This window comes from Astyanax mexicanus, unplaced genomic scaffold (assembly GCF_023375975.1).
Source record: "Astyanax mexicanus isolate ESR-SI-001 unplaced genomic scaffold, AstMex3_surface scaffold_40, whole genome shotgun sequence".
In the NCBI taxonomy this organism is placed as follows: domain Eukaryota; kingdom Metazoa; phylum Chordata; class Actinopteri; order Characiformes; family Acestrorhamphidae; genus Astyanax; species Astyanax mexicanus.
The window spans coordinates 693978-718077 of record NW_026040050.1 but is presented as its reverse complement, the minus strand read 5'-3'; the positions used below and the strand labels follow the sequence as shown (position 1 = coordinate 718077).

The 24100-nt window shown below is 41.3% G+C and overlaps 1 protein-coding gene across 4 annotated transcripts in view; it reads right to left on the bottom strand.

Moving 5' to 3' along the window:
- Positions 1–359: 359 nt before the first annotated feature.
- The window catches only part of pkma (pyruvate kinase M1/2a), a 31789-nt gene continuing 8048 nt past the window's right edge, over positions 360–24100 (bottom strand). The window contains exons 1-11 of one of the 4 annotated variants that reach the window (XM_007239645.4): positions 23425–23502; positions 15010–15194; positions 13277–13368; positions 11051–11182; positions 10346–10532; positions 9975–10245; positions 9639–9789; positions 8560–8712; positions 5034–5200; positions 2339–2520; positions 360–1600 (exon numbers count right to left, since the gene is read on the bottom strand). In XM_007239645.4, the coding sequence (XP_007239707.1) occupies positions 1494–1600; positions 2339–2520; positions 5034–5200; positions 8560–8712; positions 9639–9789; positions 9975–10245; positions 10346–10532; positions 11051–11182; positions 13277–13368; positions 15010–15166 (1599 nt within the window). In that variant the 5' untranslated portion in view covers positions 15167–15194; positions 23425–23502 and the 3' untranslated portion in view covers positions 360–1493. Of the gene's footprint in view, positions 1601–2338; positions 2521–5033; positions 5201–5899; positions 6067–8559; positions 8713–9638; positions 9790–9974; positions 10246–10345; positions 10533–11050; positions 11183–13276; positions 13369–15009; positions 15195–20381; positions 20663–23424; positions 23503–24100 lie in introns of those variants that run through there. The other 3 variants (XM_007239643.4, XM_007239642.4, XM_007239644.4) reach the window with 3 other exon arrangements.

Below are 24100 nucleotides of genomic sequence, written 5' to 3'. Positions count from 1 at the left end.
ACTTAAGAACCCTGATAAAACTCGACTATTAATTGCCATATTTTTAAGGTTGGTAGAGCAGGGAAAACAGAATCCAGACACTGGGTTTCCCCACATACAGAAGAGAACTCAGTACAGAATCTCTTAAAGAATAAATATTTAACATTTAAACTATTTTTTATCTACTGGAGTCATTATTGAAAACTTTTACTTGAGTATGGATTTTAATTACTCTGCATTCTTTGTTCTTCAAAACAAAAAACAAACTAGACGTTCAAGTGAACATTTTATAGCATTTTTATAAAATTCACTTTAAAATTTACTGTTCAATCATATTTCTGAATGTTATTCACTGGAATGATGAGACACAGAAGCAGGTGTGATAAGTGCTCTTCTCTTTAATAGATCGATCCAGTCTTGGAAAGTACAACACCACAAGGCTGATACACTTTATCTCAACACCTCTTTAAACCCTAATCCCTAAGCGTCACAATCAGAGAAGTAGGTGGATATAAGGCTGCACACACACAACTTACATAGGAGCCGACAGACGAGCGAGAGAGTGAGCACGAGAGGACAGGAACAGGAAGGGGAGAGGGTAAAGGGAGGAAGTGTGGTGGACTGTGCCCGACCGCTGGCCAACTTTAATCTCTCTTTCTCTCCGTTTCTCTCAAACTAAACCAGCTCTTTCTTTTACCAACTGTGTCCGTCTTCTCTTTATTGCATCTCTTAATTAGCAGATTTGACCCAAGTGCTAAACAGAACCTAGATCTTAAATCACTCTGTTAAAACACAAAAGAATTAGCGGTATTCATAAAATGGGCATCCTACATTTCTCTTCAGTTAGGAAAAAATATTTATGTATATCTATATATATATTCTGGCATTGATTGCCCAAAACCCAAACGTTTCACAAACTCAAATGTCAAGTATAATACAGGATGTAACATTGTCTACAGTAGATGTAGGAGTGCAAACACTAGCACAGTGCAGAGAGCACACTTATACACACACACAGAGTAATAAAAGCACACAGAGACACAGCTATGGTCGCAAATGGGTCCCTCTGTATTCAGTCATGAAGCAAGAGCTGTAAGAGGAGCCACTCTGAAGAAGCCAGTTTGTTCTGTGGCCGTTGGAGTGTTCTAGAAGGAGAATCTGCAGACGCGGCTCTGTCGTACAGCTCTTTAACCCTGCGTACTAAAGCAGGCGTGCAGAAAGGCCGCCCAGACTTAAAGCTCTTGTGTAAGGAGTGACATGTATGGCCAATTCTGAACAAAACATTTTAGTGAAAGGTCTAAGACTGGAGAAGCAACCAAGTAAGAACTGACCATCTGTGAGAGAACTATCGTGTTGAAGGAAACTATTGCCAAAACTGGCCTCTAGCAGGAGAAACCTCCTCGCTGACGCTGGAGTGCCAGTCTGCTCGACCTGCCTGCATGGGGGAAGGGGAATGAAAGGTCACAGGGAAGGGAAGATGGATGGATTGGAGTGGAAGGTCAATCCTGATGAGTCTAGGGCACTGGGACCACACGCATGGTGTTGGTGAATCCGGAGCCTGGACGCCAGCCGGTCAGCACGATCACAACGTCACCAGTCTTGAAGAAGCCTCGAGCCTTGCCTAAAAAATAATACAAAAAAAAAGTTACGTTTAAAGAGGAGCACACTGCAGCTCAGAGATACACACACACCAACACACACACACCCACCCACCCACACACACACACCCACACCAACACACACACACCAACACACACACACCAACACACACACACACCCACACACCCACACCCACCCACACCCACACCCACCCACCAACACACACACACACCAACACACACACACCAACACACACACACCCACACACCCACACCCACACACCCACACCCACACCCACACCCACACCCACACACCCACACCCACACACACCCACACACACACACCCACACCCACACACCCACACACACACACCCACACACACACACCCACACACACACCCACCCACACACACACCCACCCACACACACACCCACCCACACTTACTGTTCAGAGTTTCCCCACTGAGAGCATTTCACAATTGAGGATCCAAAATAGCTGGATAACTCAACTTGCTGATTGACTGATTATATTTGGGGTCAATCAGCAAGCTCCTGACCTACTGCAGTGCTTCTCTTCACAGAACCCCCTCCCCCAGGACAATTCAGATTTTTTCCATAAACCCCATGCAGAGGGAGTAAAAATGTGGACCCACCCTGTTTTACAGCCTGAATTTTGGGCTTAATTCAGCCAGTTACCTTCTTTAGTAAACCTCTGATCAGTGCAGATCTGGTGGGGAAACTGCTGAGACTCTCAGTCTTACCGACATCCATGGCGAAGTTCACGCGGAGGTCCACATCCTCTGCCCAAACATCATGAGCGGGTTTGTTGTAGAACACAGGGAAGATGCCGCGGTACAGGTGGGCCTGGCGAGCAGTCTGCCCGTTACGGGTTACTGCAATAATGGGGGCACGGGGGCGGTACCTGGAGATCAAGTGTGCAGATCTAGGGAAAGAAACAAAAAAAGGAAAAAAAGTGAGAATGGAAAAGATTTTACCCTCTATTTTGTTAAATACTTGGGTTAAACATACAGTACCAGTCAAATGTCTGGACACACCCCTCCTCATTTAATGTTTACTTTATTTTTTTATTATTTTCTACATTGTAGATTAATATTAAATCCATTAAAACTATGAAGGAACACATATCCCATTATGATTCAAAGATTCTTCTAAGTAGCACATTTTGCTTTGATGTCAACTTTGCCGACTCCTGGCTGATTCTCTCAGTGGGTTTAATTAGGTAGAACCTGAAATGGTTCTCCAGCTGTATTAAAGCAGTTCTAGAGGTGTTGAGCTCTTATAAACTGCTTTCCCTTCACTCTGAGCTCCAACTCCTCCTAACCCACCTGGGCTGGGTTTATCTCAGGTGTTTGTGAGGGCTGAACACTTTTTTTTGTCTACCACCTGTGGTTCTTCACAGATTTAAATCTTTAATATTAATAATCTAAAATGTAGTAAATAATACACATAAAGAACAAATATTAATGAGAATGTGCCAAACTTTTAGGTAGTACTGTATCTGCAACACAGAATATTACAAAGAATATCACAACTATTTTACATAAGTCTCAAGGTTCTCAACAGTATGCAATAATAATAATAATAATAATAATAATAATAATAATAAATAAAAATGTTGCACCCAGAAGGATAAAAACATAAAACCTGGTGGGGAGTTATTCCTGATGGTCATGGAAGTTACTCTAACCACTTTGGTCTTGGTGATATGGTTTGTTGTCCAGAAGGTCTGGTGTCATTACGTAGGGTGTAATTTGGTACAATGCCAGATTAAGACCTTTGGTCTTCATTACAGGCATCTTAACAGCCAAACATAATGTTAATGAGGTCCTGCAGCCAGAGGTCCTACCTTTACTTAACCAACAGTCCAATGCACTATTACTGCAGGACAATGCATGTCCACACACTGCTGCAATCTCAAGAGCTCGCACTGAAGAGACAGATACTATACCCTGTCCAGCTGCATCTCCAGACCTATCCCTGACTTAAAATGTGTGGGACACACTGTCAACACTCCTATACCTCTACCGCACAATCTGCAGGAACTATGGGAGAATACTGATGCTGCATGGAATGGATTATCTTATATTACTCGATTAGGAACCTCTACAACATGTTAGATTACAATGCTTTCTTCATGCCTGACGCGTCACTTCCATCTGGGTGCAACTATTTCTTAAATGATACGTGTTTATATAAACTCTAAGCATTTATGCAGTCAACCCACACATTACCCACACAGTACAGCAATCAATATAAACACATTTACAAGAGTAAAAACAAGAGGCCAACCACTACCATGTACTGTCCTCTTAACTAGCCACACGAGTATTTACTCAAACATTCAGGGAGAGCAGAGGGAGGGAGACAGAATTAACACTGTGTACTGAGTTCTAACCCTTAGAAGTCTATTACAACAGAGTAACTTAATAAAGTAAATCAAAGTTAAAAAAATAAAATTACTATTACTTACTAGCTACTATACTGGATGTTAATCTACACAGATTTCTATCCTGAAAACACTTCCATTTATTTACAGTAAGCTTAGATTTTCAGATTTCCAAAAAGGCTGGATGAGGCTAGTGCTAGTAAATGCCACTTGACAGAGCTGGACTGAAGATGGTAAACCAGGGCATTTTTAGCTAGTGGTTCATTCCACGTATCAGGCCGATAATACCTCTGAACGATTAAAGAGCTAGTGCAGTTAGCAGCTAATGCCAATACTGCTCCAAAAGTGCTAGATGGGGTTAGCGGCAGACTACAGTGCGATAATATTCACCTCTGAACAGTGAAAGACTTAGCCCTTAGCATGATTAGCAGCTAATCCTCATATTGCTCCAGTCTCGATTCTCTGTACTGGAGAACTAAACTGAAACTCCTTTATTATGCTGCAGAGTGGCTTTACTGCTCCTTAATACCCGACTGCTGATTTTTCGAAAAATTAAAGGAATCTTAAGCGCTCCTCATTGTGAGAAAAATAAGTCTCACCCTCCATTGGGCCTGAAGTGAGCTTTTTGCAGCCTTAATTTTATTTAAAGGCTAAATAAAAAATAAAAAAATCCTCAAAATGCCATTAAAAATAACTTAATTGGACGGCTGAATCTCCCAGTGACCAGGCCCACACATAGACGGCAGACAACACGTCATTCTTACCATTTGATACAGGGTGAAAATATGCAAATATGTACATTTGTACATTACTTACAAAAAGCTAATGATTAAGTAAATCAGTGTGCTTCTATGTATTACTGCTCTATTCTACCTTTAAAGGCCCTATGAATTAAAAATAAAATTGTGCATTTCTAAATGGCTTCTAAGGGTTAGAACAGTGAATAAATCTCCCTAACGTCCGGACCTGACCCGATCCGTACTGGACGTTCACCTCACCTGTTTCTCCCTGCCCTGTCCCACCAGTATGGCTGGCCTGTCTGCTCTTACCTGCCCGACTTGGTGAGAACGATTATAGCACTGGCACAGCACTTGAAGGAGGACTCGACAGCGCCGATGGCCACAGCCTCCGAGGGGTCGTGGGTCATTTTATTGGCGCGCCTCAGCTCCTCAAACAGCTGCCGATGGAACATGGCTGCCTCTGCCTCTCTGGCAATCTAAGTGCATGTAAGGGGAGACAGGGCCACCCAGTGGAGAGGAGGTAGAATTGGGGAAGGGAGGGGTTATACTCAGTCACACCTTCAATGTCACACACACTGCGTGCGAGTGAGAGAGAGAAAGCTAAATATTCCACCAGTCCTTTAAAATGATTAATATTGACCAAACCATGTCCTGCATGCAGAGGAATCTGTTAGCACAGGATTAGCTCTGGTGCAGGTTATCAAAAGGGAGAAAACCTGGTATAAACTCACATCACCAGGATCTCAGGAAACTGTACGTATATAAAAGCTCCAAATCCATGCTGAACACACACCAATCACACATGCTGTACAACTAGGGACTGTGACAATTTCTCACAATAATAAAATAGTTAAAACAGTGTCATATCAAAAGCACACACCGACATACAAGTGTATGTACTATTTACTAATACTTTAAAGAGGTTGGGGAGATTATCAAGAGCAGTGAACCTGCATAGCTATTAAATATGAAGCATCACTGTTCAGGACAGTGTTTGTCTGTTCTTTACCATGGATAGATCATTTCCTTTAGCTTCGGACATGGTTTCATATTTACTCCATCTCTCTCTCTCTCTCTCGCTCGCTCGCTGCTCATCTGTCTGTCCCTGCTCTGTGCTCCCTGTCTGCTGATGTCACTCTTGACCCCTGACCTTTATATCCTAGAGCCCCGCCTACCTGCCGGAGCCAGTGAGCACTATGAATGCGGGGGCGAGGAGTTTAAAGGAGGCTTCCACAGCCCCGATGGCGATAGCCTCAGCAGGGTCGGTGGAGTGAGGGGTGCATCGACGCAGGTCCTCAAACACCTGCCGGTGAAACATGGCCGCTTCCGCCTCCCGAGCGATCTGATTCCACCACACAGATGCAGCACACAAGGCAGCAAACAAACAGAGCAGAGCAGACGGGAGGAACAACAGAGAAACAGAAATACAGCAGGTATGAGAAGAGTAAAAAGAGGCGGAGTGAGAGGAAAAAGGTTAGAAAGAGACAGAGAATGACAAAAGGTATAGAGAATGAAAAAATATGAAAAGGTATAGAGAAAAAGAAAAAAACAGATGGGTATAGAGTTTGTATAGAGAAGTAAGTACAGGAAATAGAGAAAGAATGGGAACAGTGTAAAGACAGAAAAAGTACAGAGAGGAGGAGATAAATAAAGAGGAGATTGATTAAGAGAATTGTGAGAGAAAAACATTGCAGAACAGAGAGGCCGGAGTCAGGAAAGGAAGGCAGGTGTTAGATCAGAGTAACAGAATTACAAGCAAAACAAAAACAATGCACATGTTAATCATCTAGGATTCACAATCAGCCATGCAAGATTTTCTATAAATATCTGAGCCAAACACCAGCAATTATAAGCAGACTTTAGAATAATGACTCCCCACCACAAACCAAACCTGAGCACATTTTACATTCAGAGGCTCGTGTGCCTGAGAGCTGTAACATGCACATCTCAGAGAAAGACAGGAAACAGTTAAAGCCCCAGTAAACTCTTTAGTACTACAGAAAACTACACCATGGTTTACAGTGAGAGCTTGTTATGCACTATTAGTAAATCAGAAATAGTATCAGGTTATAAGTGAGGTGAGTAACCTGCCTGTCCCTGAATGGGCTTTAAAAAAAAAAAGAAATCTCCTCAGCCTACCATTCTATTTGTGGGATAGATGAACAGCTTTTTGGTGTGTCTACACAGATAACTCCCAACTACTTTAAAAGGCGAAATCCAGTGTGAAATGTGTGTTTATACACACACTACCTTCAGGCAGTTCTCCGGGCACCGGTGTCTTTAAATGATTAGTCATGATAAGTCGAGTGGTGAGCATGAACGAATAGGTAAGATAGGGGAACAGAGTGCAAAATTAATTCTGTGAAAAGGCATGAACATTATAGACAGATTTTTTTCAGCAACAACTGGAATTTCCACAGAATACATTTTAAGATCTGTTTTTAAAAATCTCTGTGCACGTTTAAAGTTCTCAGTGCCTCTTTTTAAATATCAGGGCTCTCAATTCTACCAGTGAAGTGTGGAGCTACTTTTACTTTTCAATGATGTACAAATAGAGATTTCTTTGCACGGGTAAATCTATGCCCCTATCACTAGCATTATAAGCTTGTTGGGTGCATCAGATAAAAGCTCTGTATTTGGGGGTGCTGGGGGTAAATAGAGATAGCTTTTTTACTAAAGCTTGTACTCAATATCATGATTCACTACAACCCAAGTCCATTTCACACCGGAGTTCTCCTTTAACAAGAGTGAGCAGGAATAAGCTAGTGAGCAATATGAAGCCAGAGCGAGTGAGTGAGCGAGAGAGACAGAGAGAACGAGAGGAAAGCAGAAGACAAAAGCAAATGCAGAAGAGAGGATTCATGCTGCAGTCAGTCATCTGAGCTAACAATAAACTAGTGTTTAAGAGATAAGAGATTAAAGCTGATTGTTTTTGCCAGACGTCACAGGACGTTCAAGGTCACGGGAGCATTCGGCGTGCACAGTCCTGACACTTCCCCCTTTGGACTGCGTTGGTGGTTGAGCAGTCTGAGGGAGTGTGGTTGGGAGGAGGAGTAGGGAAACGGAGGAGAAAACGCTGAACAAGCTATTAAAGAAGGCTCTGGCAGGAAGAACGCATGTTATGGGCAGAATGTTATAAAGTAAAAAAGAGAAAAGTCTTTCTGCTGCTCTGTTTACCTGTGGCTAATTCTGCACTAAAGATATTTACCTATATTCAGGTATCAGATATGTATGCTACTTTGTATTTAGGTATTAGCACTGATAGATTTCTTGGTTTAAGAGTAATTTAAGATTTTTTAAGCACTTTTGTAGGCCACTCTGATTCCACGAATATAAGGGTAAAATATAGATTTAAACCTAGCATGCAGTTCTGAAGCTGGCCCTGCTGTGTTGAAAAATGAACAACAAATCACATGCACAACACAAACAAGCAACAAGCAAAGTAGAATATAAAAAGTAAACACTGAACTTATTCAGTGCTTTAAAGAAGGTACCCCTGCATTTTTAAAGCTAATCTCTATTGCTGGCTGCAGTCTCTCAAATAAGACAAAAAACTTATTTACTTTTAATTGATAATGTAAAATTCAATAATTTTTCTACTGGTCCATTTTAATGTTAAATACTTGAAAATTAAAATACTACATAATTAACTATTAACAAATCACATTAGGTACCAATGTAATAATAATGCTTCTTCCTAAGTCATTTTAATAGAAGGACTGGGCTCCTGTTAAAACAGTCACTACAGATGCAGCACAGACAGAGATTAGTCTGGAAAACACTGAAGTACTCCTTTAAATATTTTAGGACGTGTGCCTGTAGAGGGCGCTCTCACCATGTGTTGTGTGCGCACTGCCTCAAGAGGGTAATCCCCCTTGGCTGTTTCTCCGCTCAGCATGATGCAGTCGGCCCCATCCAGAACAGCATTGGCCACATCGCTGCCCTCTGCACGCGTGGGCCGGGGCTTCTTAATCATGCTCTCCAACATCTACAAACACATCACATCATACAAAGAGCGTCACAAACCAGCTCTACTGAACACTCTTTCACCTGTGTTATAGTTCACATCTTCAGAGAACAACACTTCAGCATAGATGGATCAGTATTAGCTGAAGAGATTATCATATTGCTCCAATGCAGAATTATAAACTGTTATTTACATGACATCAACACTGAGAACCCCCTGCACTAAACACTGGCGTTGACCTCACACCCAGCACACCTGATGTCCAGCTAAACAGCTGAAAAGCCCTTTTTAGGAAGGTGTGTGTAATACAGGCCCGTCACGATAACATTTTCAGGACGATATATTGTCTCAGAAATTATTGCGATAAATGTACTTGTGTCATTTTAAAGCGCACAGTCAATGATGAGCTCTGCGTGCACTACACTCATTTCCTAACCGATAGACGTCGCTGTCTGACAGATTCGTTAAGAGCCTGTGAGAGAGCAGCACAGCTCTGAAACTCGTTCTCATGTAAACAATCTCACGCAGAAACCCAATAGCTGTTATCAACGTCGGCAAAAATGATGGCGATTAAATAAAAATGATTGTACGATAAGTCGATATAGTAGTTATTGCGACAGGCCTAGTGTGATATAAAGGAACTTAAAGGCTCATTCTCCTTTGTCTGTACCTTCAGTCCGTACTCAGCTTTAATTTAATCCCTATTTGTACACATTCTTTGACTCTTGATTCTTTAACTGCCTTCCAATGTAAAAGAGACACAAGTATGTGGAAAGCGATGTTCACACAAAAATTAAAAGTAGAGAACTTTTTAGGACTTAAGAGTCCTCTCATTTTAACATACCGGTCAAAAGTTTGTACACACATTATCATACAAAGCTCATGTCTAAAAGCATACTGAAAGAAATGAGAGGGATGAATGTGGGCAACGGGTCTGTAGGTCTTACCTGTGTTGCACAGGTAATTGGCTTGCCAGCCCTATTGCAGCGTCCAATCATCATCTTCTGGGCAAGGAACACCTTTTCTGTAGGGATCTCTATACCCAGGTCGCCACGGGCAACCATGATGCCGTCACTAGCCTCCATAATCTCATCAAACCTGTAGGACAAAAAAAAACACAAACATGATAAAATACTTCTCTAAGCTGTTTGTTAGCAGTGTGCGTTTCCTGCAGTGAACTGTATATCAGAATTAATGCATTAATGGAGATTTGTAAGGCCATGACTACTAATACAAATATACACAATGCATGTGTGGTTCAGTGGTAGTGCTGTGTCTCCTACCTGCGGACTCCCTCGTGGTTCTCCAGCTTGCTAATGATTTTGATGTTCTTGCCCTTCTCTCCCAGCACCTGCCTGACTTCATTAACATCCTGTGCTTTGCGGATGAACGAAGCAAAGACCATGTCCACGCCCATCTCCACTCCAAACTGCAGGTCCTTGATGTCCTTCTCAGACACAGCAGGAAGATCCACCGCTGCTCCTGGCAGGTTTACGCCCTTCTTACTGCCCAGAGTTCCTCCATTCTCAATCTCACACAGGATATAGTCAGAACCTAGGAGGAGATAAAGACCTTAATATTCGCACTACTTCTGTCAGTTCCTCATTTGTAATGACCCTGTCTGAAAGAACAGTGAAAGCCCCCTTAAATGTACCAATCTCTTGGACTTGGAGAGAGATGAGGCCATCGTCGATGTAGACCTTGCTGCCAATTTCCACCACCTTGGTGATGTTCTTGTAGTCCAGCCACAGGACGTCCTCATCACAGTTCTCCATGTAGGCATCGTCCAGGGTCACCTTGATCGTATTGCCTTTCTTCAGCTCCACCTCAGCTGTTCCACTCTGACATGAAAAAAACAAACAGATATTAGTGCTCAAACTTTATTTTATGTAATATTTAAATGTTGCACCCTACACGGCCAAAAGTTTATAGACACTCATCCAGTATGTCTTTTTTTTAAAGTCAAGGGCATTAAAAGTAAAAGTCTCACAGTTCCACAGGCCAAAGCTGGGGTGCTTCTTAAGTCACCTTAGGCTTTTGAATTGCTGCTTCAAAGAATCCCATTCTATCAGGCAATGCTTTTCTAGAGAACATACAAGCTGTGTGTGCACTTAACCCTTTGAACTCTAGGCTGTTTTGGTGTGTTTTTTCTTTGTTTTTGTCAGTTCCCCCTACAGGTCTTATAACAGTAATTATATCAGACAGACACATGCCCTGATCTCTTTTACTCCAGAAGACATACGGCTGCTCAAAAATATAATCATTTAAAATGTAAAAGGAAGCAGAGTTATTATATTGTTTGCCTTGGATTGGCAGATTTTATCTAACCTGCTGTCACAGACAACTTTAATAGTCCTACCCCCTTGATGAGTCCGGTTCTGATCTCAGGGCCCTTGGTGTCCAGAGCGATGCCAATGGGGCGATAGTGGATGCTTCCTGGCTCAAAGCTCTCAGTCGCCTCACGGATGTTCTTTATGGTTTCGCCATGGTACTGTTACACACAAACACACAGACAGTTTGGTCAACACCAGTCAGAGATGTAAAGACAGACAAAAAGAAAGAGTAAGAGAGTTTAAATGAAAATGGAAGTTTTTTTGTTGTTGTGAAACAGAAAATAATTAAGTGGGCAAAATTCCACTAAAGAAAACTCAATAAAAAGACTGTGAGCCAACTGTCTACATTCCCTCTAAATATCCAGCCTGTTCTACATTACTTAAACTGCACAACTCCAGCTTTCCATTTTCACTATGCTCTGTTACTGTAAACTCTCTGTGCCAGTGCACTTCACCTGGAGGACAAAAGTCAGTGTGGTGCAGATCAGCCCTGTAAGGTCTGGGCTAAGTCATAAGCACATGGACATGGTTCAGAACGTCATACTCTATCAGGTCATTTACAGACAACACAGTGTCAGACTGATTATCATGATAACTCAGCCAAGGCTCTAATCTAGACAAGCACAACTAGGTCAAATATCTCCATATACAGTAATCACTGCTGGAGAAGTTAAAGGACTTGAGGACACAAGATAACATTCAATTATTATTAAAAGCATTACTTTAGCACATAGCAGTCTAAAAGCTAGCCGTCTACTAGATTTAATTTACATACAGATTAGTAACCAGTGAACCAGTTAGGAGAACAAACACTACTTGTGTGCATGGACAAATCTTCTGATCTCCATCACCATCCAGAGGTAGCCTAGTATTAGGTCCATTAATGACTTGGCAGGCATTTCTGACTGTTATTTTATTTAACCTTGAGAAATGGTCCACAAGGTGACCTTGCTGTTTAGATTTAGGAACAGAGACAGAAGACTCTGCTGCAATCAAGCCAAACCTTTCATTAACCAGACAGTTAATCCAGAAGCAGACTGATTTCTGGACTGAGGGAATGTTTGGCAGGACAGGAGAAGCAGGCTTGTATTTCAGGGAGTGGAAATGAAACATCAGCAGGTCCTGAATTAAGTTACAGATGATCCATACTCTTAGGATCACTCAGTAAAAGACAAATGAAAATGCATCCAAAGATTGAAAGATGGGATTTAGGATTTGTACTGGAGGGAAGACAGTTGGAAGAAAAAACAACAAAGATAATGCTGCCTTTCAAGTTATAATGGAGAAACTGTCACTGTACCTAAACATTCAGGCCTATCCATCCATCCATTAGATTGGCCTGAACAGCTAACATTACTATTATACTATATGTTAGCTAGCTCTCCACAAGCCTTACTTCTCTCCCTGATAAAGCAGGTTAGCCAACTCACTGCTAATCTTAGTATGTTAGCTAGCCCGCCGCTAATATTAGCTAACCCTTCGCTAATGGTAACTATCAGCTAACCTTCTCCCCCTGGTAACATTAGCTAGCTCGCAGTAAAAGTTTGTATGTGCTTTCCCACCAGCATTACACGCACTGTCTGAAAACGTAATACCTACAGCAAATTTAAGACAATAAGACTTTTTTAAGGACGGGAACCCTGATATAAGAATGATGTTACTGTGCTGGTTAGGTAGAGTAAATTCTGCTGGTTGACACGACGTCTATGATATTCAGTCAGACCAGCAGAGCTGTTTCATTCGCCTCCATCATGATATCATAGTGACTGGAACTGTGGTGCTGGGTCAGAGAGCACCACGCAAGCTGATCACTCTGCATTATTTTATTTTTTACTTGACAGGCTTACTAAAAACTATGAAGAACTACAAACAAATTGTGCTGGATAAATATTCTGACCTTCATCAACCCTTTTAAGCATCATCAAGCCAATATTTACTGTATGTGGAATTTTAAGACGCTCAGCACCTCGCTATTCAGTATTTTATACAGGTGTCTGAGGTATAAAGGCAAATACAGGGGTTACTGACCGGTTCAAAGAGATATGGCAGAATCCACTTCACACACAGACTGAACAGAGGTCACCCTGGTCTGCCCTTTACTGCTGAACTTTACAGATAAAGCCTTGGCCGGAAGATAAAGTATTTATAGTGCAGCACTCTGTAGATTAGCTGAGCCTAAAGGAAGCAGCACAGAAGCTGGTCTGCTCGTCACAGTAACTTAAAAATAGCGGGAAAAAGACAAAAGGCCAAACCTCATGAGAACCGTGGGAGAAGTTCAAACGAGCGATGTTCATTCCAGACTTGATCATCTCTTTCAGCATGTCAACAGAGCGGGAGGCCGGCCCTGTGTCAGGAAAAAACACACACAGAATCTGAGCTACAGACCAGCGGGATTCACAGGACTGAGCAGATGTTTCAGACAGATCATACTGGAACAGATGCAGCAAAGAAACACCTTAAAAACTAACAAGACTTTCATCATTGTGAACAGAAATCTTGTTAGTGATTCTGAAGAACAAAGTTTGATTCCAGATTTCTCCTGATGGTCACAGTGAACAAAAAAAAAAAAAAAAAAAAAAAAAAAAAGAAGACTTATTTGGGTGAGTAAAGTGCTTCAGTTTATTTACAGTAACCTTAGATTTCCAATATTGTCATCAGCGCGGTTAGCAGCAGTGCTACACTGAGGAATCCTGAGTGTTCTGGTAAGCCATGGTGCTATTAGCTAGCGGTTCATACCGGATAGCTTGTTTTATCACGGTTAGCGGCTAATGCTAATACTGCTCCAGTCTCTAGGCTGGAGAACCATTAATGAAACTCCTGTAAAATGCTGTACTTCAGTGGAGCGGATTTACTGTTCCTTAACACCCGACTGGTAGAATTCCATAAGGCACCATAAGGCACACTGTCGATTTTTTGGGAAAATTAAAGTGTGCGTTATAGTGCAAAAAAATACAGTAAAAATAGTTTAGAACATGTTTTTAAGCAATTGTACTGCACGTAAAAAGTACACAGCATGTTTTTAAATGCTGTTGTCTTTTTAACCTCAAGTGACATCTTGTTGCAGTCCGCTGAGTTTTTGTAGGAACTGTAATTGATGCACTGGTCGTTGTGCACACTGAACTTTATTCCTACATGATAGATGGTGTTAGTGCTCAAGACTCATCCTCATCTCGGACAGTGGTTAAAAGAATAGAACAACCTGTTATTAGTGAGGTTAGCAAAAATTATTAAAAGGCCTCGTCCATACACTGTACAATATTATTAACTTAATAATAATGACAGACCTAACCCATTACATTTGTATGAATGTAATTTGTATTCTAATATTCGTTTTGCTTAACTGACCAAATTAACACTTTTAGCAGTACTGTACATCCATATAAATCATTAACTTGATCACTAATAGCAGTAGTGATTGTGTTATTACTAGTACCAACATTAACACAATCACAGAATTACATAGAGGTTCTCTAAACATAAAGCTCCAGTCAAAAGTCTGAACACCTTCTCACCTTCTAAAAACATTCTCAATGTTTTTATTTCTTTCCTACATTGTAAATGTAAAGTCATCCAGACTATGAAGGAACACATGAAACAGGCAGTAACTTAAGTGTTAAACAATTCAAAATACTCTGTGAAGCATTTAGATGCTCTTATCTGGGGAGCTGTTAACTTGCAGTTTCTGAATTTGGTAACTTCAGATGAACTTATCCTGTACAACACAGGAAACTCTTGCTCTTCCTTTCCTGGGTTGGTCCTGATGAGTGCCAGTTTCATCTTAACGTTTTTAACAGGCTTTGCAAATGCACTTGAGGATAGTTTCAAAGTTTTAGAAATGTTTCAGATTGAAGTATTTATTTCTTTACTTAGCTAAGTAGTTCTTGCCATAATATGGATAGTATTAATCTACAATGTTGACATTTAAATAATGAAAAAACCCTGAATTTAAGGAGTTGTACTGTATCTAAAGCGGATTAGTACATACCGATGGTGCAGATGATGCCAGTGTTGCGGGCAGTTGTGGGTTCAGAGTCGATGTCCAGCAGGCACATGTGCTCCAGGAAGGTGTCAGCCATGGCAGCATTGAGCTGCTGGGTCTGGATGAAGGCAGAGCCCATGTCCTGAGGCTTGGAGTGAGGCATGGTCAAAGAAGAGCTGTCGGGTAGGGTCCTAAAGAGAGGAGAAGAGAAATCAGAGAGTATATAACAAGAAAACGTCGGGAGTCTGGCACATGCCCACACAACAAGCTCACAGCCACAGTCACAGCAGTGTAGTAGCACAGAATGGACGTCCACCACTTTAACTGCCTGGTAATAATTAACATCCAAGTCAGGTTTTTCTAATCATCATGGTCAAATGTGAGGAACCCGGATTGTACTGAAAGACCCTGGTTGTAACTTAAGTACCCCCCTCACCTGCTATGCTAACTGCAGGAGCACTTTGGGCTGAATCTTGCAATCTCCTTCTCTGTGCAATAAAAAAGATTGCAGTTTGAGGGGGAGGGAAAAGAGGAACTGCTTACACACGTCCTCACGCATCAGAGCTGACAGCCCATAATTATTTCCCCAAATCAACAAAAACTCAAAAGTTACAGGGTCCTTTTCCCAAACAATAATTAAATCTAGTCTTGGACTAAACCTTTTTTCAATTTAAAATCTCCAGTCAAAATGCTGTGTAGTCTCGGACTAGACTTCTCTGATGGAGAACAGACTTTTACACTGTTCCATTATTCCCACTATTATTATCCATTATTATAAACATGTGTCTACTTTTTCCTGTATACTTCTACCCCTAATATAACATCACTCATCAACAGAGCAAGATTATCTCATTCAGAAATCATCATAGGTTCATTAACTGCACGTACATGAAAATGTGCCAAATCCATTGAATGTTCTCAAATGTGGTCTATATCTGACCTCAGTCTGAGCAGATCCACAGGGACTGTTTTTGGCTGTGCTAAATATACTAAACATGCATTTTAAAACGCCAATATTTAATAAGGTTCTTCACACTCATCGCTTTTATAACAAGGGTTGTAAATGGTTATGGAACCAACAATGGTTCTTATGTCATTACTGAAATTGTTTTAAGACTGACAATAACTTCACTATCAAGTCATCATACAAAACTATGCACATGACTATCATTTTTGCTGACCTCGATACTGCCCATTATGCTTTTCTTAAGCAAGGAAAGCTCATTAACATTAATGAGCAGGTATGTTGGCTTTGTTTAAAAATTGTTAACCACTTTGAATATTAAAATATTCATAATTAAAAGCCCCTAACTTTTAAAAAATGTTTATCTTCTGAAAGTAGTTACTTGTAGGTATAATATCAATAAGACAACTAAAAGGTTTTGTCATTACATGTCTCCTACTCAACCCAAGCTAATATTAGCACCAGTCAGGTGTGATTGGGTCAGGGATCATACCTATTATATGGGCTTAGGCTTCAATTCCAGCTCCTGACTCCTTTATTCAGGACTGACTGATGAAGGAGGACATATAAGACAGAAACGCAGACAAAGCATTTCTGATCCTATCTTTATAGCATCAGATCCACCATAAACAGTATTCAGCACCTGAGCATGGAGCACACCTGTGAACCATTCTGCAGTGTTCAGTGACATCACACACACACACACACACACACACGCGCACGCACACACACACGCACTTCTGTAAACTCCTCACAGCATCGTATCAGGAGGCTCAGTGTTACACAAGGCAGGAATGAGCCATGGCAACGAGGCTCAGCACGGCAGGTGGAGAAGCTGGCAGGGCTGCAGTGCATGACCTGCTGCAGGTTTAACTTTCACCTGTTACATTATACAGACCACACAGACACTTTCACTAAATAAAAAATATACAGATCAGTTTTATATCAACAGTTTTATATCAACAGAGGTATAAATTAATTCTAATGCTAAGTAATTCTTATCATTACTTTCAATACCACACATGCTCTTACTGAGGTTCCCAAAGCCAGGTGGCTGCTAAACTATGTTGTTGCCATGGTATGCAAGCTGGTTTCAATGGGGTTTCTAAAAGGTCCTTATTGTGTTGCTAGGTGATAGAAATGGCCTCCCAGGTGGCTGCAAGAGTGTTGCTAGGCATAAGTGGTTGCTATGGTGAGCTTAGACTTACGGACTGATGTGTTTTTGGGGCAGCAGATATCAATCTATTAATCCATCAATCACTGATACCAATCGAGTGCTGAAAAGAGATTGCACATGTGGTTATACATGAACAGACTTGCTGTTTCACCCACATAATTACCTTTACTTCAGTGTTAGAAATGAGTTGTCAATTAGTGCCAATATTATTTTCTTTCACATTTCTGACTCACTTTAGACCAATTTATACTTCTGTCCAAACCAGAATGTAGCCTAGTGTTCTCTCTCTCACACACACACACACTTATTTGAGCTTGTGTGATCTGGACTCATCTTCTTAAAGGACAATCTAACAGCAAGACAGGAGATTAGTCCCAGCACGCACATACACGGCCTGTGCTCTCACACACACACACACACACCTTGCTGCATGTGAAGCAACATGCAAGTCAAAACCTGACCCAGAATCCTTTGCAGGTATGTAGATTAATGAACTCCGGTACCTTAAAGAGCTGCTCAATCAGATTCAGATAAAAGGCACAGGCTGCTGATTCTAATAGCGGTCCTCGACAGACCTCATTAACACGCTGAAGATAAATAATTAAACTGACTGATCGAGTAGCAATCACCGGCAAACTTCACTGGCTCCCCTAGCTCTGACTCTGAAGTAGGGATGTGCAATATATCATACACAATACATCATAGCACAGTAATAAATGTATATACATTGTGATAATGCAGCCCAATATTCACTGTGAATTTTTTCATATAGACAAAATAATAGTTCTCAAAAAAAGTTATCAGAAGTATTGTGATATTATTCCACGGCCACATGGTCCACTCCACTACTCTAAAGAGGTTCTGACTAATCTTAACCGGAAGGTTATGCTAATTATGGGCTTAAATGAGTTGCTAACACAGGGGAAAGCACCACAGCAGTAGAACTCACTGGCTTCACTCAGAGGTTCCACTGGAACCTGTGGTCACCAGCAGCAACCGCAGCTCATTACAGCATGGCTCAGATGGCGATGGGGTGAGAGGGCTGAGTCAGTGAGTCAGTGAGTCGCAGTACGTGAGGAATCTCACATCAGAGCGAACACACACAGCCTGACTCGTTTCTGACTCAGTGAGTGTGCATGCATTTGTGTACATTCATATGCAAAATGAGGAAATGCCTATTCATAAAGGAAACCCATAGTAATAAATACCTGCTTTACTAATCTCTCCCTCTCTCTCTTAGTATAAATGACAGAGATGGGAGCGACTACTTGATTGACACACTGCAGTCACCCCCACACACAATATCTGAATGGCTCCTTAAGCAACAACTCATTTTCCAGACCATGACGTAATTATTACCCACAGGCTAATTTACAATCTATAAAAACGACTAGCAAAACAGACAGAACTAATCTTACTGAGAAACTACAGTAAAAATTACACCATATTATCTCCCCACGTGACTCTAACCCCATCCAAATTGGGCTTAACTCTCCAACAAACAATGACTTTAAAACAACTTCTGAAACCTTCCTCATGCATCAGTGGATGGTGCAAGGAATATTAACCAATAATACTGCACACACTAGATCAGCAACATGGACATGTTGCTTTGCTCTTTTCATATTGAGCCTTAAATTTAGGTGAAAAATTTAGTAAACTTTTTTAAACTAAGAAATTCTTCAATCTCTAAATACCCCTAAAATTATAAAATATTAGAGGGTCATTTCATGACTACAATTTTTGGTGATATGCCACGACACTGACATTATACAACAAAAGAATTATAAAAGAAATACATTCAGTAGAAACAAAAACTCTGAATACCTGTCTATTTTGTGAATAAACCTGTGGTTTTGTATAAAATAAAACAGAAATGAGACAAATAAAGTTACGTAACAAAACATACTACAAAACTGTAGTGCAGCATATTCAGTGCAAACTGCAAACAAACAATTCAGAATAAATGTACATAAAAATAATGCGATATGATATAATTTTTTGCGATGCTATTGTGTACAATAAGACACGTCACACCCCTTCCCTTTGCTGAGTCACTGAGAGCGGACTGAAGCTCTTCTGTATCGGTGGCTAGGCCGTCTGGATCTGCTCCAGCTTCATTATGGAGTCACAGCAGTTTGGAGGAACGCAGCGTTTCAGAAACAGCCGGACTGCAGACTCACTGCAGCTCTATAACAATATCTGCTTAATTGATTCACCAGACAACAACGGCTGGACTGAACTCTCGACCCCGAAACACGCAGGCTGATTCCCGCATGTCCAGAGAGTGATACTGCTGGCTGGATATCAAGGCTAAGAATGATATGACTGGCACAAGAATGGCATATGACTTTTTATGAGTGCCCAGTTTCTCATATGACTCAGGTGCATTAATCTGTGAGCTTTATTTTAGAAAAATAAAACGATCAAAGATCCGAATAATCTTTATTGACACAACATGGGAGGACGATGACAACGAGCCAAACTTTGCAGTGATAAACTGTGTTCAAGGACCTTCAAGGTCGTGTCAGTACTTCTAAAACAAAGACATTCCTGAAAGGTTATTGAACATTATTAACACTAATCGGAATACTCTTCTGTACTTTTTTGTTATGATGGCAAAAAACAAAAGCATATTCTTAATTTAAAAAAAGTGTTTATAGATTAATTTCTAAGTATATAGTGTTAACTATGTTGTAAGCTGCTAATAGCACCTAACACATATTCCTTGTGATCCATAAATAGATTTATTAAGCAGAGCTTGGTTGTTTATATAAACTTTACATTAGACTATCTATATAGATTACCTAGCGGTAGAAGGATCAGTCAGCTCTGTATCAGTCAGCCTAAATATCTAGAATCATACAAAAGCATGTGATCCATATTTTAAGAGCTGCTAATGGTCTGTATCAAAAGCATCAGTCATGGAAGCAGTAGAGTAAAGACTTATCACTAACCAAATACCCCTCTCAAGAGCACCACTCAGCCAGTATCAGAACACAGCACAGATTTAAACCAGCAGAAACAGTTCAGCTTAAATCCATCATAATTGTGGACCTTGCCAATGTCACAGCATGTCCATTAATCCCTACACATATCAGCCCTCAGTTTGTCCTTCACCCAGCCCTACCCCAGTAACCTTGGGTGCTCTCCTGGGTGAAGTCCTTCCTATAACCTGAATGAATCATAATTCCTACCAGTAACAGTTACAAGAGTACAAACCCTCTACACACATACCTGTAAATCGTCCTGCCTCTCTGAAACCCATAAAGGAACCTGGTGACTAGCAGAGACCTCCACAGCAGCCCCAGCGTGAGAAACGCCCTTCCTCCACCCTCACCGCTGTGGCCGGGGAGTCCTGCTGAATCTAACCTGCCTCGTCCATTCCACAGGAAGGCCCGAGCGCTAAATCCTCTCCTCTTAAGAGAGGATAAACTACGCAAGCTGCACACACACCAACTGCTTTCGATGAGCAGGCCTTTCCTAATTCTCTGGACTAGCATGAGTCAGCCAAGAGGTTAACTGGTTTGGTGCTGACCACTGCAGCTAAGCGGGGAAGACCACCACGACTAGATCACATTACAGCTGCTAATATTAGAAACAGGCTTCTGATAATAGTTCAGGCTTGAGAAAAAAAAGACAGAGCCAGAGATACGGTTGGTGACTGTGATGCTATTTTACACTGGGCACCTACTGGACAACAAAGGTGTATATTTTTTGTTTTACCTCAGTAATCACAAATGAATCATTTTAATGAATGATGGACTGAATTTTCTTTGGTAAAAGATGCTCAAGCTGCTCAGTTGGCTCAGTGTATAAGTCCTTAATGTCAAAGGCTGGATGGAGCAAAGTCACATGACTACACATGCAGGAAGACATTTTTAAAGGGACAGCACCCCTAACCACACAGTGCGTAGAGTATTAACAGAAAAAATAATACTCATTTATATTTAAATAAAATAAAATAAAATACAAAATTTCTTCAACAGGATGTGGCATAGAAAAAGATATCAGTTTCTGTCACACGACATCCGGCATCCAAGCAGAAATACAAGGGTTTGCTTGCGGCATCACTGCAGCACTTAATACAGTAAAACATCAGAGGCCTTGGTCTCAAGGTCATAAGAGTGCTGCAATGAGAGAACCCATAATCAATATGATGTCATCAGATGAGCATCAGTACAAGAACGACTAAAAACAGGTTCTAAAGTAGAACAAACATTTCTAGATAGAGCCAAATGGTACAAAAAAACCTTTGAATGCACAGATGATTCCCCAGCGCAAACCCATCATTTTACTCTTTACTACCACCTCCCTTCTCAGTCATGAGGACGACTAACACCTACCCACCTGCACTCCCCAGCCTGGGTTAAACTGAGTCGCATTGACTGTTCTGAGTCACTGCAGAAGTACATGTGCCCCATTTTCAACCAAGACAGTGACTCACATATCCTGTTCCTTTATCAAGGGAGATTCTGCAACACCTCACTAAAAGAACAGGAATTTACCCTCAGTGATCACCACAAACCCACTGAACTGCTTCTGCAGTTCAGCCAGCGTCCTTACAAAAACACAGTTTACACGAATCTTCTCTTCACAAGATAAACGCACAGAGAAACCGGAAGCCTAATCCTAAATACCACACAGAATACTAATCAAATCTGGCTGACCGAGTGCCTGTTTGTACAGCTGTGTGTAGTAAGTAGTGTGTATGCGCAACACACACCAAATTCCACTTCCTCCCTCGTGCTGTGGTGAGTTAATTACATAACACACCTTCCTCACCCACACAGACAAAAAGGCAGCAGTGCTTAACTCTGATCTACTGTAAGGGCTGTAATTTAGTCCTGAGGGCCCAGATTCCAGCATTTAAATAATCAGCAATGAGGGCAGTAATAAAAATGAGTTCTTTGATTCGTCAAAGACAACAAATCCATGACTTACCAATGAAAAATCCCCCTCCTTATAAAGGGTAAATGTATTGAATTTCAATACCCAGCCCAAGCAATTGTGAAGAGTCAGTTTAGTGAAGTGAACATCATCATACACGCTGTATTTTACCACCATTTTCCACTGAAGCTAAAGAACAGTGCACTGCACTGAACCTGTGTGTGTGTGTGTGTGTGTGCGATGACTACTGAATTAAACTAGTTCTCAGTCTCTATAGTTAGATAGTTAGATAATACTAGTTTTAGTTGATGAAAACGTGTTTTAAATAATAGAATAGCAGAATCTGCCAATGCTGATGATGCTGTATTTTGTATGCGTGTCAAAATATGATAATATTTATTACTATTAAATAGCTTTAAATATTGTAATCTTTTTCTACCATATCGCTTAGCTGTAGGCGGCAGCTTTTGCACAGCTCATATCAATATCAGAATTTTATCGTATCAACCGAAACATTTTGTGATAGTGATTTTGCCCATATCGTCCAGCCCTACTGCACTAATATAACCCATGATAAGAGCAACAGGTTTCAGATATTCTGTAAATATGAGTGATTAAGATTAGTTATATTGATTAAACGGTTAATTACAGACTATATTAACTCTTTAGGAGATTGACCCGTTCTTTAACGGGGTGATGATGCTCCAGTTCAGCGCAGGTCAGGATGCGGTGCGGTGCGGTGCGGCGGATGCGCTTGAAGTCACGTCTCCCCTGCGCCGCATCACACCAGCACCCTCCCTCCCTCCCTCCTGCGCCGCATCACCCGCAGCGGAGAGCAGGGGAACTATGAGACGCATAACGAGACAGACAGGCTGGTGGAAAGCAGCCAAAAAGACAGGAATGTAAAGTTTAATGAGGCAGACACTCCTCAGAAACAGAGCTTTAAACTACAGCACAGTGCAGATACAGTGCGGGGACTATATTCCTCCGCGGAAGGGCCGCAGTACAGGGCCGGGCAGGGTAACGTTAGACAGTAAGCGGCAGCACCAGGCCAGGAAACAGCGAGCCTGATGCAGGCTGCTGCTCTCCGCTCTTCAACCGGTCAGGAATATGAACCCTGCGGAGTTTACAGCCTGTAAAACACCATTATTATCATATTTTTCATAAATAACCCCCTGACTCCTGACTTCACTCCCATCAAACCTGAAAGTCATAAAGCCAGGGGTCAAACCCGCCCTTCGCTCTACAGCCCTCAGTTTTAGCTAATCCCGGACCTAAACCCAGACCCGGCCCGTCTACACAGCGGCACACGCCGCGCTGCAACACCATAAACCCGGATAAACCGGGCTGTAAAAGCGGCTAACGCTGATCAGCGTGGTCTTTCTCTTACCTTCTCCAAACAACCGCGCCGAGCAGAGTGATGTGCTGCTGACGCGCATGCGCCTCAACCCCTTTCAACCAACCTGCCGGCACTACTTGCGGAAGGTGTTCATGCGCATACAAAAGGTAGATCCATATATTTACTGTAATATTTACTAATATATTTACTGTAATGTTCAAGATGTGTGTGATAGAACAAAACTTCCGATCAAACACGATGTTATCACAGTATAATGTATGCCTAAAAAATAAGCACAATAAGCACAGCTCTGTGGTGAAAAAAAAGAAGTGCTGCGGCCCTTCAGCTGACCAATCAGCAAGCGAGAACAAAGTGATGCTCCAAAGCCTTTAAATGACCGCCAGCATGTGTTAAAATATACAGCACCAGTCAAAAGTCTGGACACACCAAGTTTTTTCTTTCTTTTTAATATTTTTAACATTGTAAATTTATTATTGAAGACTTTATTATAGCTATACAGGAACGCATGGAGAAATATTTACTAAATAAAAGTGTTAAACAATCCAGAATATGTTTTATACTTTAGATTCTTTTATAAGTAGCACATTATCTTTGAGGACAGATCTGCAGACTCTTGGTTTTTTATCTGTGTCTTCATGAGGAAGAGTCACCTGTAATAGTTTTCTCAGCATCTTGAAGGAGTTCATATAGGTGCTGAGCAATAGTT